Genomic DNA, 16,367 nt, shown 5'->3' with positions numbered 1-16,367 from the left:
ATTTGATGTGGGACATTCGCTGTGTCATCTTAGATTTATGTGCCTACTGCTATGTCTTACCCATGACAGCATGGTTGATTTGGCCCACCCACTACTGCAGTCAATGGAGAGAATTAGAGACCATATTCAATACACATAATATAGATATCTACCAACTTCAGTGTTCAGCCTACTTCCCACTGACTACACAGTGATTTGGAATCCAGCAGCCTTGGAAAGCAGATGATCTAAACTATTTTGTCACCTCCTGATCTTAGAAACCATTATAGACACTAACCTTCCTGGTCAGTTGGTTGATGTGGCTCTGCGTATTCATGTTGCATCAGCTCCTTTCTGTCTCATCTTCACACGGGTGAAAAACCTGGCAACCACTGCAAGAGCCTCTCCTTGTCTATGGATCGTGATAGCCTAAAGCGAGCGCCAGGCCCTTTCATGAGCTCCTTCATATGCATAAATCTGGCCAAAGGATCATTTCCTGAAGATGAATAAGCCTTCTTCCTTTTCCTTATCCCGCTTAGAGAATATCTGAAATGTGTAATAGTTAAGCTTAGAAATCATTTGCATTTAAGTTATAGGGACAGTCATTTCCCTAAACAGCTACCACTGGGAGCTGTTCAGAGTTAATGCTTGGAAAACAAGAGAGAAAATGTCCTGGAGTATTAGTAAACTTGCAGCTTGTGTTTCTGAGGTTGCCAGTATTAACAAGGACATGAAGGGAATAACAGCATCCTCTTTGAGCAGATGTTTTAATCACCCAGGTCCTGCACTGGAACCCTGAAATGTTGGCCCATCACCCAAACAGATTATGTGCAACAGAGACAATGGAAGTTCTTAAACACACCATCAGTCAAACCTGAATCTGGCAAGTACCAGAAGATTACAGGATTGCTTGCTGTAAGTCATGGGTCCTAATCTAGTTTGAAACAAAAAGAGAGGTCAGTTTAATGGGGAATTCAGATCTCAAAATATGCTCATACTATTGCTCCCAGTTCCAGAAAAGTGGAAAGAATACTGGGGCTTGCTGGGTGTCCTAATCAGGGGCTAATACTAAACTACAATTGTGCTAAAACTTTCCTCATTTAGTTTTTAAGACTTTGAAATTACCAACATTATTAATTTTTCTCTGCCCAAACACTTCTACAGGTCTGCAGTTGAGAATGATGCTTTTCACAAGGGAGCTATTTATATTTCCTTCCATTAAAAAAAACCAACAACTTTTCACCAGACCTATATGAGGACATAGACAAAGCAAATGATCGTGTAGTAATGACATGCTTTATTTCTGTTTCAGTAGATTGAACTTGAGAGCCAGAGAACAGAAGTGTCACCAATAGGAAGCCCTCCATGCTGGAGGTAAAACAGTACATAGAGGAGGAAAGCTGCTGGGAGCAGGACAAGAAAACTGTACCATTAAACACATGGGAAAGAGTTAAGTGTACATATCAGCTGGAAAGCTGTTGACTGGGAATATTTGTATATCCCTACTGTTATCTCCTGTGTTTTTGCTGAAAAACACATTTCTTCAAACAGCCTCAATTGCAATGGCAGTACTTTTTATACTCCTAGTAGGTTTTAACCTAGACAATACAATGACAGCATCAAAAGCATACATAATTACTTTCCTCATTCCATTCGCTTCGAAGGGTAGCTGTTTCCATCTGATATTATTATTAATAGCCAGAGAAATCAAAATATAAGTATAATGTAAACATATATTGGCAACAAACTTCTACTTATGCTATATATCTTAGAACATGGCTAAGAGCATCATGACATATATTCCATTGGTATTAATAAAACCCCATTTATCTGTTTATTAATAGTGAAACTATTAGCTTAGAAATACATCTCTAAAAGAAAGTGTCACCTCCATTATGTGATGCTGAAGTCTGAATGGTGCAAGTAGCAATATAACTACACTATGTCAGGACCTGAGCAAAAATATCTTTTTACTCAGCAGTTGATAACAGAATGTGATAATGTCATGTCTGAATTAAAACAACAAGGATATTTATGTAGTGGTCTAGCACAGAGCATGCAGCATAAAGAACACACCTGTCAAATACATCTATTTGTACTACATTCTCATTTGTTAAAGTATATATCATATATTTTCATTTCATTAGACTGTTAGAAAGCAAGACCTTTTGAGATACTTACAGTGGCATCAGTTTAATACATTACAATGATGGATTGATAGTAAATTGCCTTGTTAAACAGAATGGACTTGTAGAACTGCACCAGGGAGCCTCAGGTGTGCCTTAAGCAAATTTCTAATACTCTTACCATGCCCCTCATTGATATATTCTAGTACATTTGCTCATGCATGATCTCTTTATACACGTTGTGCCTAATGAAACCATAAAATCAGGCTGCAAAATGGCTATTTATCAAAAATAAATACTTCTGAATAGAGCTCAGACTTGGTCTCATGCAGTCTCCAAGGCAAGGGCAATTAGGAGTAATTGTTGCTAGAATCACTTTTACGTGATTTTCAAGCAGCAGTCCTGGAATCTGCAACAAAGCTTACTACCTAAGAACACAGCAGTCCACATTTTCAAAGCTCACAAATTCTCTGAATCAAATTAGGGATGTCTCGTTAGCGAAGTGTGTGCCTGAACACAGCTGGTTTGCTTGCAGCCATTTGTGTACATCAGGTGTGCAGAAATACGCGCAGGTATGCAGGACCTACAGGCAAAGAAGTCTTTATATTGTCAGCGGAGCTGTGTCTCAGCCTGCGTTGCTGCCCTGCATGTGAGCTGCAGGCAGTAGGTCCCACAGTTTGAGAATAACTGAGGCCTGAGGCAGTAGCTAAGGGCAGACAGGGGAGGGGAGGCACTGGAGGGCACTGAGCTCTCCATGAGGATGATCAGACCCCTTGGCTACTCCACAGCTCTCGCTTCCTTGGCGGGGGAGCAGGTTGCTCACCTGCATACAGCACATGCACCCCCGAGCAGCGGCTCCTGTCTTGTAAAAACCACACCCCAAGCAGTAGCGAAGGCCTGGGAATGAAACTGGGGACGGACAAGCAAGTCTCAGCATACGTATGACCCAACAGATCTGAAAATGTAAAAGCTGTTCCACAGTGCACAGAAGCATGGGTCATCTCTTTCACCCCTCGATAACCACACAATGGGAAAACTCAGGCTGGCTTTCGTAGAGGAAATAATTACCTCACAAATACATTCAATGCCTTGAAGAAGTCAATGAGAACAAGGATACCAGTGATCTAGTTAGTATATTGTATTTAGGCGTCCAAACAGCTTTTGATAAGGTTCTTCACAGAATCTCACTCTGCTATGGGCTACCATCAGAGAGGATACCAGAGCAGGTAGACTGTATTGCTCACCAAAGGCTCCAAGAAAAGAGCTGTCATAGGATATAGAATGTCCTCTCATAAAGAAACAGCTGTTCAAAGATAGGAAACCAAACATACCTTTTATATTCTAATAATGCCTCCTCTTGTCATGTTGATTTTATCCCAGAGATGGTGATATTTCAGTGCAAAGCAATACCACTGCCTCCCGTATACACATGCTGTGAATCTTCGTGTTCAAAAAACGGAGGGAGGCGCTTGATCAGAGCTACAGAAGTGAGCATTTCCACAAACACATCGGTAACAACTGGCCAGAAGGGAACCTGCGCAGCAGTCAGTTTACTGATGAGGGAAGCAAAGATTTATGAGTATTTCAGTTTCTCCCCAAGTCATGCAGTCTTCAAGAAAAATGTTTAACAATTTAAATGTCAACCTTCAAACATAACATCTTAAAAACCAGACAAAAGAACAGTTCACAAATGAGACTAAAATTGGCGCTGCACAGATTAGACACATGCAACTTTCCAATGACTCAGCTGCTTTGATATTTTTATGATGCATCCACACTTACTAAATGGGATATACTTTTTTCTGTATGCCTTGGTTCTTCTGATGCTTTTGAAACAAAAGCCACACACGTTCTATAGAAGGTTGGCATAGTATCGGGGGAGAAAAAGGGAGAGTGGCAAAGCACAGAAATACAGAGACTCGAATAAGATATTATATGATTAATTCTTTTTTGCCTTGAGCTATAAGGCAACAATTGCCTACTTGCCAGGAGATTTAATTTGCTTAGCACAGCCTACAGGATATTTAAGCAGCAGTTAATAGAGGGTAAATTACAAAATGGGTAAGTAACAAAAACACTCTGCTTATCTGCATTTTGCTCTGTATCATGAAGATAATAAAATGACTGTGATTTGATATGTATCTAGTCTTTCCAACTTACTCAAACAATGTGTTGTGGTGTTTTAAACCTGAATTGCCATTGCTCATTAACAAGTGAGTCTATCACTTAGAATTAGGAACAACTTTGAAATAAATCCCCAGGCTGTAGCATCCAAACTGACTGCACTCTGCTACTGTTTGGAAAGGCAGATGTTATTTCCACTTCAGTCTGCACTCTCTACCTGTTGATGATGATTTTACAAGTCAAAGCACAAAGATAAACTGGTCTCTTACCAGAGCAAGGGGAAAGAATATGTCTTCTTAGCTTTGCTCTCATCCAACTTTTTTCCCCTCCTCTCTGCTTTGTAAGTGTATTGTTTTCTTCTAGTATAATATATCCAACACTTGCTACAAATTGCATTATCTTGAACACAAAATTTTGCCTGCGGGCTGCAATGGAAATTGTCCAAAACCCTCAAGAGGCCTCTGATTTGTCAAGATAGAGCAAAAAGCATTTATCTTCTTTTTAACTTGGACACATGGCCTGGGAATGCAGATGGCTTCAGCATGCACTACTCCTCGTTGACTGTATTATACAAGTTTCTGGCTTACATTCAGCCAATGCTCTCTTAGGCGAACACCATTTCAAAAGTAAGATTTCCTTGCATCGATATTGCCATGTTATAAGTGTCACAATTGAGTGACTGAGGTGATAGGCAGTTTACACTCCAAAATCCACACATCCTTTTTTAAAATGAACAGCAGGATCTGACACTTAAAATTCCCATTTTGACTCTCAAAATTTAATAACAACTGTCAAACTTATTAACTATTGTATGGCTAATCAACACACAAAAGAAGTTAAATATAATTGTATTATGACATTGTATGATTTGCTGTGGTACCTCAGCTTGATCTCACAACTTGGTATCCTACTTCCATCTTTTGACCTCTCCACTTTGTAGGTTACAAATGTTATATACATTTATGAAAGGACTAGCATGACACACCTACAACTGCTTAAAAGATTACACTATAGAGGTATTGTTGTTACTGGAGAACAGGCACTGCTTTAGGGCATGAAGTTTGGAAATCCAGGCAAGGTTTACAAGAATCCTGTTCAATATGCAAGGCTGATAATCCAGGCAGATAAAGGCCTAATATTCATGAATCAAACACTCAGTGCTCCTACTTTTCATATAAGTCCAAAGGAAATCAAATGCTAAATACCTCTGAAAAATCAATCCCTTTCTGGTTTGTTTGAAAACAGATTCCCAAGTCTCAAAATAATTGCCCCCTTTTTTGTGAAATAAAGTGAGATACTCATTCATACATTTCTTCCAGAGCACACAGTGGCACATCCTGGTAGCAACCTCTGGCATCTGTTCTCAACCTTCATAGAAGCTTCATGGGTGCCCACGGGCCTGCAAGTCACTGTGAAAATCACCAGTGTGATATGTAAACTTTGTCATTATGAGTTAATACATCAGTGATGACGACATTAATTTCCTTGCCATGCTGGGAAATCAATTCAGTTCTGCCAAAACTCTTCTATTCACACATGCAGCACGTGAGCAGCATCAGACAGGCTCTACCATTATTTTAACAAAACCACAGACAAGCAGTTAAACACAAAAGATCACTTTATTTCCCAAATCACACCCCTCTCATTCTTGAAAAGGTGTATTTCTAATTGTTGCTATTTTAAATACATTCTATATTTTCCTGTGAAGTTAAATACTTTAAAGAAAAATGCCCAAAGAAATAAATACAAAGCACAACAGTTTCACTTTATGATTTGCTTTGAGCGTTGTCTGGTCCTGCATCCACTGTTGAGTTCTGCTGCTCTTTGAAACTCCTAAAAAAGAAATCCAGAGCCAGCCTTCCTTGCTCTCCAGAACTCTCTGCTTATTAGCTGTTAATACAAACTGTTAATACAATGCTAGAGCATGCACAGAATAGCTTGTAGCAGTTTAATAATTCTATAACTTTCATTACAAATACACACATTGTTACTAAGGACGGAATTGTGATACTTCCTTTTCTAGATGCTCATAGAAAATTCCATGTTACAAAATGCTCGTTTGATGATGTGCATGTCCGCTGGTGAAAAGGAATTCACTACTAACAAGGTCTGATGGGTTGTTTAATGTGTAACTTTCAAAACCAGACAATTCCCAAAGTTATTGATTGGATCACTGCAGCATAATCTGCAACCACCATTTTACCTGAAACCTAATTAGCCTGAATGGTTGGCAATGTGTATCCACTGTGGTATAAAATGTTATCAAGGTCATCAGAACATGTGATGTGGGGTTTATTCTCATTTGATGAGCACAGTCCAATGCACTAGCACAGCTCCTGCTAACAGCCAGGAATAGAAGTCTGACAACGCAATTTTTATGATGGTTGCCACAGTAAAGGAGAGGTGAAAGTAGTCCAGTGCAGGCAATATCGTGTTCCTTCAAAGAGCTGAAACCAGAAAGTTGAAGCACTTCCCATATCGGAAGTTGAGCTCCTGAAAAGTTTTTCTTGAAAGAGGTATCAGTATGAGCCTGAATAGGTGTGACTGTGAATTCATTCCAGTTATGTATCTCACTTGAGACAGCATTCCTGAAAATGCAGTCAGGGTCTGGCAGGCTACATATACATGGACTTAACATTCAAAGACTACGATAAAGTCTGAAAACTTTAGCTGAAATTTGTACCTGTTCACAAGGTCTGAGGTAGTTCGGAACCACTCTATGTTTAAGAAATATAAGAAAGCTGGAAGGGGATTTAATGCACAAAACTTTCAAGATACAATGATAATTGCTACAGAGGTGAGTATAACCATATAGCTTTAAACTACTGTCAAGAAACAGGAGCAAGGATAGAAATGAGTGAAGTTCATTAAAAGCTGAACTTCTAATTTAGCCCAGCTCCTTATATTTATGATCTTTGAAGGAACAACATTAACATTTACTTCAGAAAGAAAACCAATGATAATAATTAAATTGAGCAAAGCAGAAAGGAAAGAAAATTTTACAAGATATTGAACAAGGTTAATAGACATGGGCACTGAATTGTGAAGTAATGCTATACTTCTCAAAATGAGTCCATGTGCTCAGTGTGATGTTTGAATCTCCAAACAGCTGAAATACTTTCACACAGGAACACTGAATAGTTACAAATTCTTTCAAGGTTTACTTTTGATGATGCAGTTTATTTAGAAAACAATACCTTTGTACATCCAACACACTGAGCAATGCACAGCTAACAAATTGAGTGCATATCTGGTGCATCATGGTGAGAGAGAAATACTTAAATTTATATTTAAACTGAACTTAGATAAGCCTACACAAAGACTGACCTACTATTCAAGTCAACTGAAAACCTCTTATTGATTTTTCTCTAAAGGGTAACAAACAGATTATGGAAGTACAAGCTCCAAAAGGATATGTATTTCCCATATCCACAGACAGCCAAATTTAAATTTTACTCACTAGCACTTGACAGCCTCGCGGTAGTTGCCTTTAAAGTCTGATGTGAATGAAGGGGGATGAGGGTACTCTATTCAGCATATGAAAAAGAGGTAAAAATATAATATATTTTTAAAAATCCCAAATCCTTAATATATCACTATTAGGAGAAAAGTTCCAGGGAACACCACAGCAGTAGTGATACGATGCTAGGTAGGGAGGAAAAGGGATAACAAACAGATTGGGGGAAGGATGTAGGAAAAAAGAGCTGTGAGGACTGGAGACAAACAAAACTAGCTCAGACCACAAGAACCATATCTTTGTGTTGCTCTTCCCATAAAAACTACTAAGGGCTAGCTCCCTGTGTTTTGGTTGTTTTTTTTTTTTAAGTGCTCACATTCAGATGAATGATACATTCTTTAACAAAATTCCCCAAATAAATAAATAAAAAAAACAAATAAACAAAAAACCCATGTAAAACACATCTTTGCAAAGTCACTTTGACTTCAGTAACACATACATTTTCTTAGCTATATATGCACATATGTAAATCCATACTAATCTTTCCCCCAGACTGCTCCTTGCAACTCCAGTGGTATGTTTCTAATCTAATCATCTAAGTCCCATGAACTCTGTATTACTGCATAAAAACATTCACTCAAAGCACTTACCTCTCAAAATAAATGTGACATAATTCCTGAAATCGATCCAAATCATGCAACAGCAATGCTTCTGTTATTAAAAATGGCATAAACAAATTTAAGAATGACCCAGATGTGATCCTGACCTGTAGAAAGCAGAAGAAATCCATCCCTGTTTTCCAGCAGTGAACTCACCGTGATGGCTTCAAAAGCCATTTCTCATCATGACAAATCTCTATGAGAAATTCCTGTGAAGAATTCTACTATCTTTTAGCAGCTGAAAATAACTAAAAAACCCAACAGACAGCTATATAAGATGCCAAAAAAACAATTCTGTGGCCTGACCATGCTTCAAAAGCACAATCTAAAATTTTTATGTAAAGACAAAAACTTCTTAACATCTACTGTTAAACATATTTATCGGATTCTAGGTTATTAACCATAAATCACCCAGGAACTATAGCTCAGGAGTACAGACACAACAGGTAGGTGATATAGACCAAAAATAATACAAAGGAAATGAGTGATTTCTGGTAGGTGTGCAGGTTCCCTTCTTCCTCTACAGAAAGAAGCTGCAATAACCAACTATTCACTGGGATTACATGGCACATAGTTTTAGATGCACAAACCCTCATCTGAACAGTAATACTGCCTAACTTAATATTTCATGAGTTACCTGGCACCTTTCGGACACACAGCATTTGCCGTAAAAGACCATACAGGTCAGTTTTGTAATTCCTTAGACTACTTAATATAGACTGAGGTTGTTGATGTCTGTCTGCCAGTTTCTAGGGGTCACTGGATAATTCTGAAAATCATGAAACCTAGGTTACCTTCTTTTAACTGAGGATGAGTATCTGCACAAAGAGAGTAGAGGTGCCAAGATGACAAATATGAAATAGATGAGCCAAAGTTCTAATGAGGAAAAGTTCTTTGCACCAACAGTGCAGCTCTCCTCCCTACCACAGCCCAGGGCCTAGAGTAGCAGGAGGCACTGGAGAGGCACGTTTACACCTGTGCAAGGTGAAGTCACCACTCATTCAGATTTTTAGCCGAAGTAATCTGAAGTTCAATTCCCATGATGTTTATGTAATGAATCAATTACAACTTTTTTTCAGAACACTGAGTTGTATTATTCTACTAGGCTGGCAGGAACAGGAAAAGAAGAAATTCTCTGATGTCTGGTTGGGTGATAATGTCTAATGCCAGGGGTGTGTGGGGCTGACTCTCTACTTCCTTCCACCATTTGTATATATCGTAGTAATTAAACACATACAGTATTATAAAACTGGTATTTAGCTGTACTAGCAGTCAGTCTATTGGTACATGACAGATACCTGTAGTTTCCTTATATTATACTACAGTTCTTAATTTGGGCCTTATCTAAGAAAAGCTGTAGGGTGACTTTAAAACTACTTTTCTGGTAAGCATTTTCAAAATCAAACACAGACCCAGATCCTATCATGGAATACGGGTGGGATTTCGACATTACCTCAGCCAGAGCTTTGCAATGAAAGCTTGTGAAGGGACAAAGAAAAAAGTTTGCAGGGATTTTTTGAGCAGTTAACAGAAGTCATATGAAGGCTATGGCATACAAGGTAGCTCGGAGGAATATCGGTCTGTTCTTTGGACTGCATCCCTGTCTTTGAGATGAGCATTCAACTTGCTCTATTTTGTAAACCTCACTACAGTTAAGTTGCCAATACTGAACAACAGGGCAAACCCCATCTTTGCATCTGCTCACCCATACCTTGTTTAGACATTTGCACTTTTTAAGCAACCATAAAACAGAGTCAGCATTCTTCCATACCACGATGATAGCATTTTACACTTGCCTGCACAGAATTATTTTTTTTTTTTTAGTTTTGGAGCTTTAGAACCTGTTCTAAATTCAAACTAAATAATTAGCTACTAGCTCAATTTAACATATATGTGTGACTATTTAGGTTCTCCTACAACTCAACCCAGGACTTTTTTTTCTATATCCTGAACAAAGCTTTGTGGAACCTCTATCCATATCTGAGTCAACTAGTACAACTGACAATTACAACAATTGGTTCAGAGAGTACTAAGGATTCTGACCTAAATACACCATTAACTGAGAGATGGAGACGGGAACCAGGCCTCAAACATCCTCTGGGATCCACAAATTATTATTTCTGAAGCATGGTTTAGTCCTCTGGCAACTGGTATCATGACAAAAAGCCTAAACATTTACTCTTAAATATATTAATTCTTACTGGCTCTGATTATTTGTTGACTGATCCAGCCACAACAACAAAATTACCAATCTATTAACACCTGTTAAAATATAAGCCAATTAACACTTTCATAGAAAAATGCAATGTATAGCATGTCTTCTTTATGTGAAATGACATCTAAGTTCTAATTCCTTATTGTCTCTGAGTGGGCATCACTGTATAATCAGGACTACTAACACACAACAATCAGACAAGAATGGCATTAACTTCGTCTTCTAATTTTCACACTGACTCTAGATGTACAAAACATTGCTGAATAATGAGTAGATGCTCACATGCATTTGATTGGGAAACTTAATTTAGAGTGGAACAATTACAGACATCTTTTGCTTTCTTTCATGGAAACCAACTCTCATTAACTCAGATACTAAACTGAAAATTCTCTAATTTAATGTTATCATTAGTGAAGATGAAGATGCATTAAATTAATTTGATTTTTTCATCAATGCCGAGAAGCACTGAGCTCTTTCATGAGTTGTCATAATAAACAAGAAAAATTGATTTTCATGAGGAAAAAAGAAAGAAATGTAGCTCTAAAGGAAGGAAACTGCAATGAAGAAGAGTTCCTTTTCCAACAAAATTGTTGCTTCCTCCTCAGTATGGTCTTTTACATTAGACCCAGGTTAACTTTTCTCATTGTAATTCCATTTAACATGCCATTTGAGCTTGTTTTAGAGCTGATGGGCAATGGCTTGAAAACAGCTGCACAATTTTTGCTCACTTCAGGAATTAATTTTCTTGGATAAATCAGTATTAAGGAGTTGATATTTGGCCATACATTTCTGTGAAAATCTTTTAAATGCACTTGGAATAAGTTAATTAAATAAAGAGACTTTCGAAAGAGCTTTGTTTAAGCTCCATATGAGTTGAGCCTGTCTGAATTCAACCTTTGGAAGAAAAACTGTGAAAATGAAGCCTGGGGATTTAAAGTTACTAAAGTACTAAGCAGAAACAATGGCTTAGTAGTGATAATATAGTTAGTTCCATTACGCAGAAATCTAACAGGTCTATTTTGTAGTGTCTGAGAAGAAAGCAATGAGTACATGGTCAGTTCTGCTCTACCCCTACTGCAAATAAAATACGAGTAAGTGGCAACACAGTTCTGAATAATTACAGCACTTCATCACTCCCATAAATCTTGACATTAAGCCATAACAGCATAACTTCCACTGAAAGAAAAAATAAAAAAAAATTTTAAAAATATTTCAGCAGAATATACAAGAAGCACATCTGAAATTGGGAGACAATAAGTACAGACAATAATTAGAAAGAATGAGAACATTTACACCAAACCACAAATCAGTTCTGTGTGGTATCTTCTTTTGTCACTAGTAACATGTTGCTGACACAATGTTTAAGACAGAGACCTATGCTAGGCAACACAGATATTAGGGGTGTTTGTTGGTGGGTAGTGTTAGAAGACCAAGCAGAGTTCAGTTTCCCTTAAACATTTCAACACTATTTTCTTTGAATAAAGAAAAGGATTAGGATTCTCACTAGAAAATGTGAAGTTGTGGCAGGGCTTGTCTTAAAAGCCTGGGAGCTCTGGAATTGCACTGGACTCACCTCAGTGACAGGTTATGAGAGTAACTCTAACCAATGAAAATAAAGACTGAGAAAGGCCATTTGTGACTGAGGATCAGTCTAACACTAAAAAATTCTATACCCCTGTATGAAGGGAGAATGTAAAGTTATTTTTTGTTTTGATTGATTTTTGGGGGTGGGGAAGTGGAGGGTCTATAGGTCCTCATAGTTTTTGCTTTGGGAATCTCTCATATTTGTTCATTCAGATTCTTGGCAGAGAGCAAATGTCATGGGAACTAAACAGACATTTCTGTTCAACAGTGAGTCATAGGACAAGATCAAAAAGATTTGCAGTCGGTTATAGTCTACAAGACTTACTTGCATCACAAAAATTAATTCTGCATATCAAAGATTACAAACCAAAAATCCTGTTCTTTCTATGAGAGCCTAAACTCAGAAGACTCAGAACAGCTGGCACAAACATTTAAAATTTTTTTTTTTTTTAAACATTCTCTGCAATGGTGACTACTGAAGACTAACAGATAGGAAGCTATGCCCTTTGCTTTTCCACAGCTTTAGAAAAGCAAACTTGTTTGATCAAACTGCAAAGAAATACCACCACTGACACAGAAGAACTTAAGTACCAAAGACAAGACGCGCTCCATGCGTCTCAGTAGTTCCAGCATGGATTACAACCAGAATAGAAAAGTTCTCTGTTTTTACTTTTGGACCTTAAACAAGCGAGTTGTGTCCCCAGTAGCTGATCTCAATTCTTTCATGCTCCAAAGGCTGTTATAATCAGCACCCCAGACTAGGTGCTGGTCGGCACAAGCAGTATCCTGCCTCAGCACTCCAGACCAAGGCAGCTGTGGCACATATGCTAAGCTCTCTCTATATAATGCCACGGGCATGCATCTTCACTGACAGACATTCACAAGTCAGAAGACAGCAGTGGGAAAGGAGGGGGCTGTACGTAAATGTCAGAACTCAACTGCAATTTGACAATGAAAAATACTATATTATTATTGATAAAGCCTAATCAATTTTATTTCAAACAAGAAAATGGAAGCTTTTCTCCTTTGAAGTTTCTACTGATTCATTGCTACCACTTGTTATATTTCTTCCTGTTTTTAGCACAACCAGTATCCAACAGGGAAATTCTTTCAAATTAACTAGTGTGATAAATTAACATACTATTTGCTATGTAGATATAACTCTTTTTATCACTATGGTTATGCAAAGGAAAACCGTATTTATCCTACACTAGCTTTGTTTTTTTCCGACAAGGCTATTTGTCACCACAGGAAATTCCAAGTTCATAAAACTGGAAAGGTGGCATTTTCAATACAATATACTTTGTGAGGAGTAACAATGCTCCTAATCAATTTTGCCAATTACATCTGCATTTGTCTTAATACAAAATCACTTTGTCCCTTACTGAAAGACCAACACGGATCTCTTCCTAAAAGTCACGCAGACCTAGAGAGTAAGAGACTGCATCATCACCGGTGTGGAAACACTTAATATGAGCAAAGTAGCAGGCAATGTAATCCAGATAGACATAGATGGATAACGAATTCTGTGGCTGTAAAGTAAGCGCCAGATCTTTTATAATGCAGTGTAAAAGCATCATATTTTATGAAGATTATGAGAAAAGTTTATGCACATACAGCCCCTGAATTTTTAGCTCCAGACTGTAAAGCATTTTTTTATTGGGGAAAAAAAAAGAAGTATCCGCAAATTATTCTTCTTGCATTCTGAACAATTGCTTGTCAGCAACCAGATGAAGTTCCACTTTTCTAAACCAAACATTTTTTATGATCTGTTTCAAGTTTTCTTAGAAATACAGGTAAAATTTAAGTAATCATCCACAGTAGTGAAAAATATATTCTTCTTCAAGATGGATGCTTGATTTATGAATTTTCTTTTTGAGTGTAAGAATTTACAATTTTGTACTTTGAAAAGTGAACTAAGGTCAAGATTAATATAGCATCCATTAATTAGTTTGTTGATATCATGAAGGCTTTTCTTGTCATCCCACTGATGAATGAGGGAATTTGCATCTCAGCAGGTAAACATGTTTGATACTTCCTTAATCTACTGCACAGAATTTGCTACAGCCAAAAATAAGAGACAAAGTGGAATACAGAGTCAAAAACAATTTAGAAAACAAATTACTAGTTACAAAGGAATATGAATAAAGAATAACTTTAAAAATAACATATATTCTGGAATTATGTGTTCAATAAACATTTTCTTTGCTAATGGAAGCCTTCAGGGAACAAATACTTATTTCATATGCCTTCCATTCTGCTGGAGTAACTTTAGATTTCCACTGTAGCTCTACCTGTTATTTCCTTCTGTTTTCCTTGCCTTGGTTAGATTAGAGAGGTAGGGTGTTAATGGGGTACTTGATGAAGACTGACGACCTATTTTCTCCCCCCTTGGAGACCAGTCTGATTTGAACAAATTGAGGAGAGTGAAGCAGTTTCTTCATGTCCTTGGGAAAAATCTTTTCCATTTCAGCATTTCCGGCTTTCAGACATGGTCCCCTTTGTTCACAGAGAAAAAGAAAGAAAAGGTATCAGCATAAGAAGGTTCTGAATAATTTCATATAATGTCAGTGGGGCTGCAAAAGCCTCCTTTCAATCTTCTTTACGGTTGGTGAGCATGTGAACGCGAAGTGGATCCAGGAGTGGAATGCAGGGAACTAGTGCTTGCAGCTCGAACAGGGCGAGAACCAAGCTGTTGTCCACCAGTCCCCACCTCTGTTGTCACTTCCTTACTACCCTCATCCTTGTGGGTAGTGTTTTGTGCTGGGCACTCAAAATGCACACAGTGAAACACCTGAAGAGAACAACAAATGAAGATAAAGCAAAGCAATTAATGTTGGACAAAGCGTGATCAAAGTCAGGTGAAGTCTGTATGAAAGTATGCGGGCCAGCTCAGTGCCAAAGTACTTAGTCAAATTAGAATGCTTCACCATTAGGTCAAAACCATCTGCCCATGGGCCATAAACATTATCAAGTGACACAGCTGGAGCAAAAGGCAGCCTTCAAATTATACTAACCTTTACACGTGACACTAAAAATCAGAAAGATGGTTCCAAAGCAGATAGAGATACTTGTAAATGATTTTTTTCTTTGCCAAGTAGCATAAGTATCTACCACATGCTATCAGATGACAACAATTATATTAATTGTCTTTAATGTATCTTATGATCTAATAACTTCCTCAAAAGACTGAATGTTCATACACACTAGAAATGAAATGTAAATCATTACCCATATGATTCTATTTCAAGATTGCCTTCTGCTGTGATAGCAATGGGAGCTCTACGGACACATCCTGGAGTATGTAGGAAGGCATTCAGTGTCCAAGGAGGCTGCTGCTTCATCAGATGAAATACTCCATTTCAAACAGTGATCACTTTCTGATGTTTCAAACAATACACAGGACCACTGTACTAGTGACTGTATCTTACAGTAAAAGGACCATCTGTTTAAGCATTTTTTCCAATTTATTTTCTACTTTACTTACTCTTACTTCTACTTGTTCTTGAAGTGCCTGGGAGGAGAAGGGGGATGAACTCTTTAAAATTGTTACAAAACTTCTTTCCATATTTCTCATTGCTATGAATTGCAGCTTTGCCACATACTAAACAAATAAATCTTTTCTTATACTGATTTAAAATTTGCTATTTTCTAATGCACTGTAGTTTTATAGCTAAAACTGGATTAATATTAAAAATTGAATTTTAAAATTATTGTTTTAACTTAATTTTGTATGCTTTTATGACATCTTCTATCATTCTTGCCAGTAGATCATGTCTTTAAAGTTCTTCTCACAAGCAAAGGTAATCTCTTACAATCTTAACTGTTCTTTACCAGACCCTTTCAAGTTAATGTGGGCAAAATCAAATACCATAAACAAGACATGGGCATACTACATATTTATACAAGGCTACAGAATATTATCTTTTCTATCCTTTCTTCAATACAACTGAAAATCTGATTACTCTTTTTGACCATCCATGCTCAAGTGCACATTGAAGCAGATGTCTGCAATGACATGTCTGCAATAGCCCCTAGGTGTTTTTTGAGGAGGTAGCTATTTAATTCAAATTCTGACAGCATAACTGAAACAAATAAAAAAAATATTCATAGTTGCTGTTTTTTTTCTTTATCCCCATTATATTTTCTTATGCCTCTCAGTCTAAGAATTCTTACAGCTTTTTAATACAGATCCATAGTGATATATGTTTATATTTCTATAT

General features: G+C 37.5%; 1 protein-coding gene across 1 annotated transcript in view; it reads right to left on the bottom strand.

Moving 5' to 3' along the window:
- Nucleotides 1-5,829: 5,829 nt before the first annotated feature.
- Nucleotides 5,830-16,367, bottom strand: part of BTBD9 (BTB domain containing 9) — a 134,966-nt gene continuing 124,428 nt past the window's right edge. The window contains exon 12 of the mRNA XM_032985319.2: nt 5,830-14,938. Within this exon, the coding sequence (XP_032841210.2) occupies nt 14,747-14,938 (192 nt within the window). The 3' untranslated portion in view covers nt 5,830-14,746. The remainder of the gene's footprint in view (nt 14,939-16,367) is intronic.

Source organism: Tyto alba, unplaced genomic scaffold (assembly GCF_018691265.1).
Source record: "Tyto alba isolate M040663 unplaced genomic scaffold, T.alba_DEE_v4.0 Super-Scaffold_16, whole genome shotgun sequence".
NCBI classification, from domain to species: Eukaryota; Metazoa; Chordata; class Aves; order Strigiformes; family Tytonidae; genus Tyto; species Tyto alba.
Note: the sequence above shows the minus strand (reverse complement) of the source record. Positions and strands in the feature narration are given on the sequence as shown.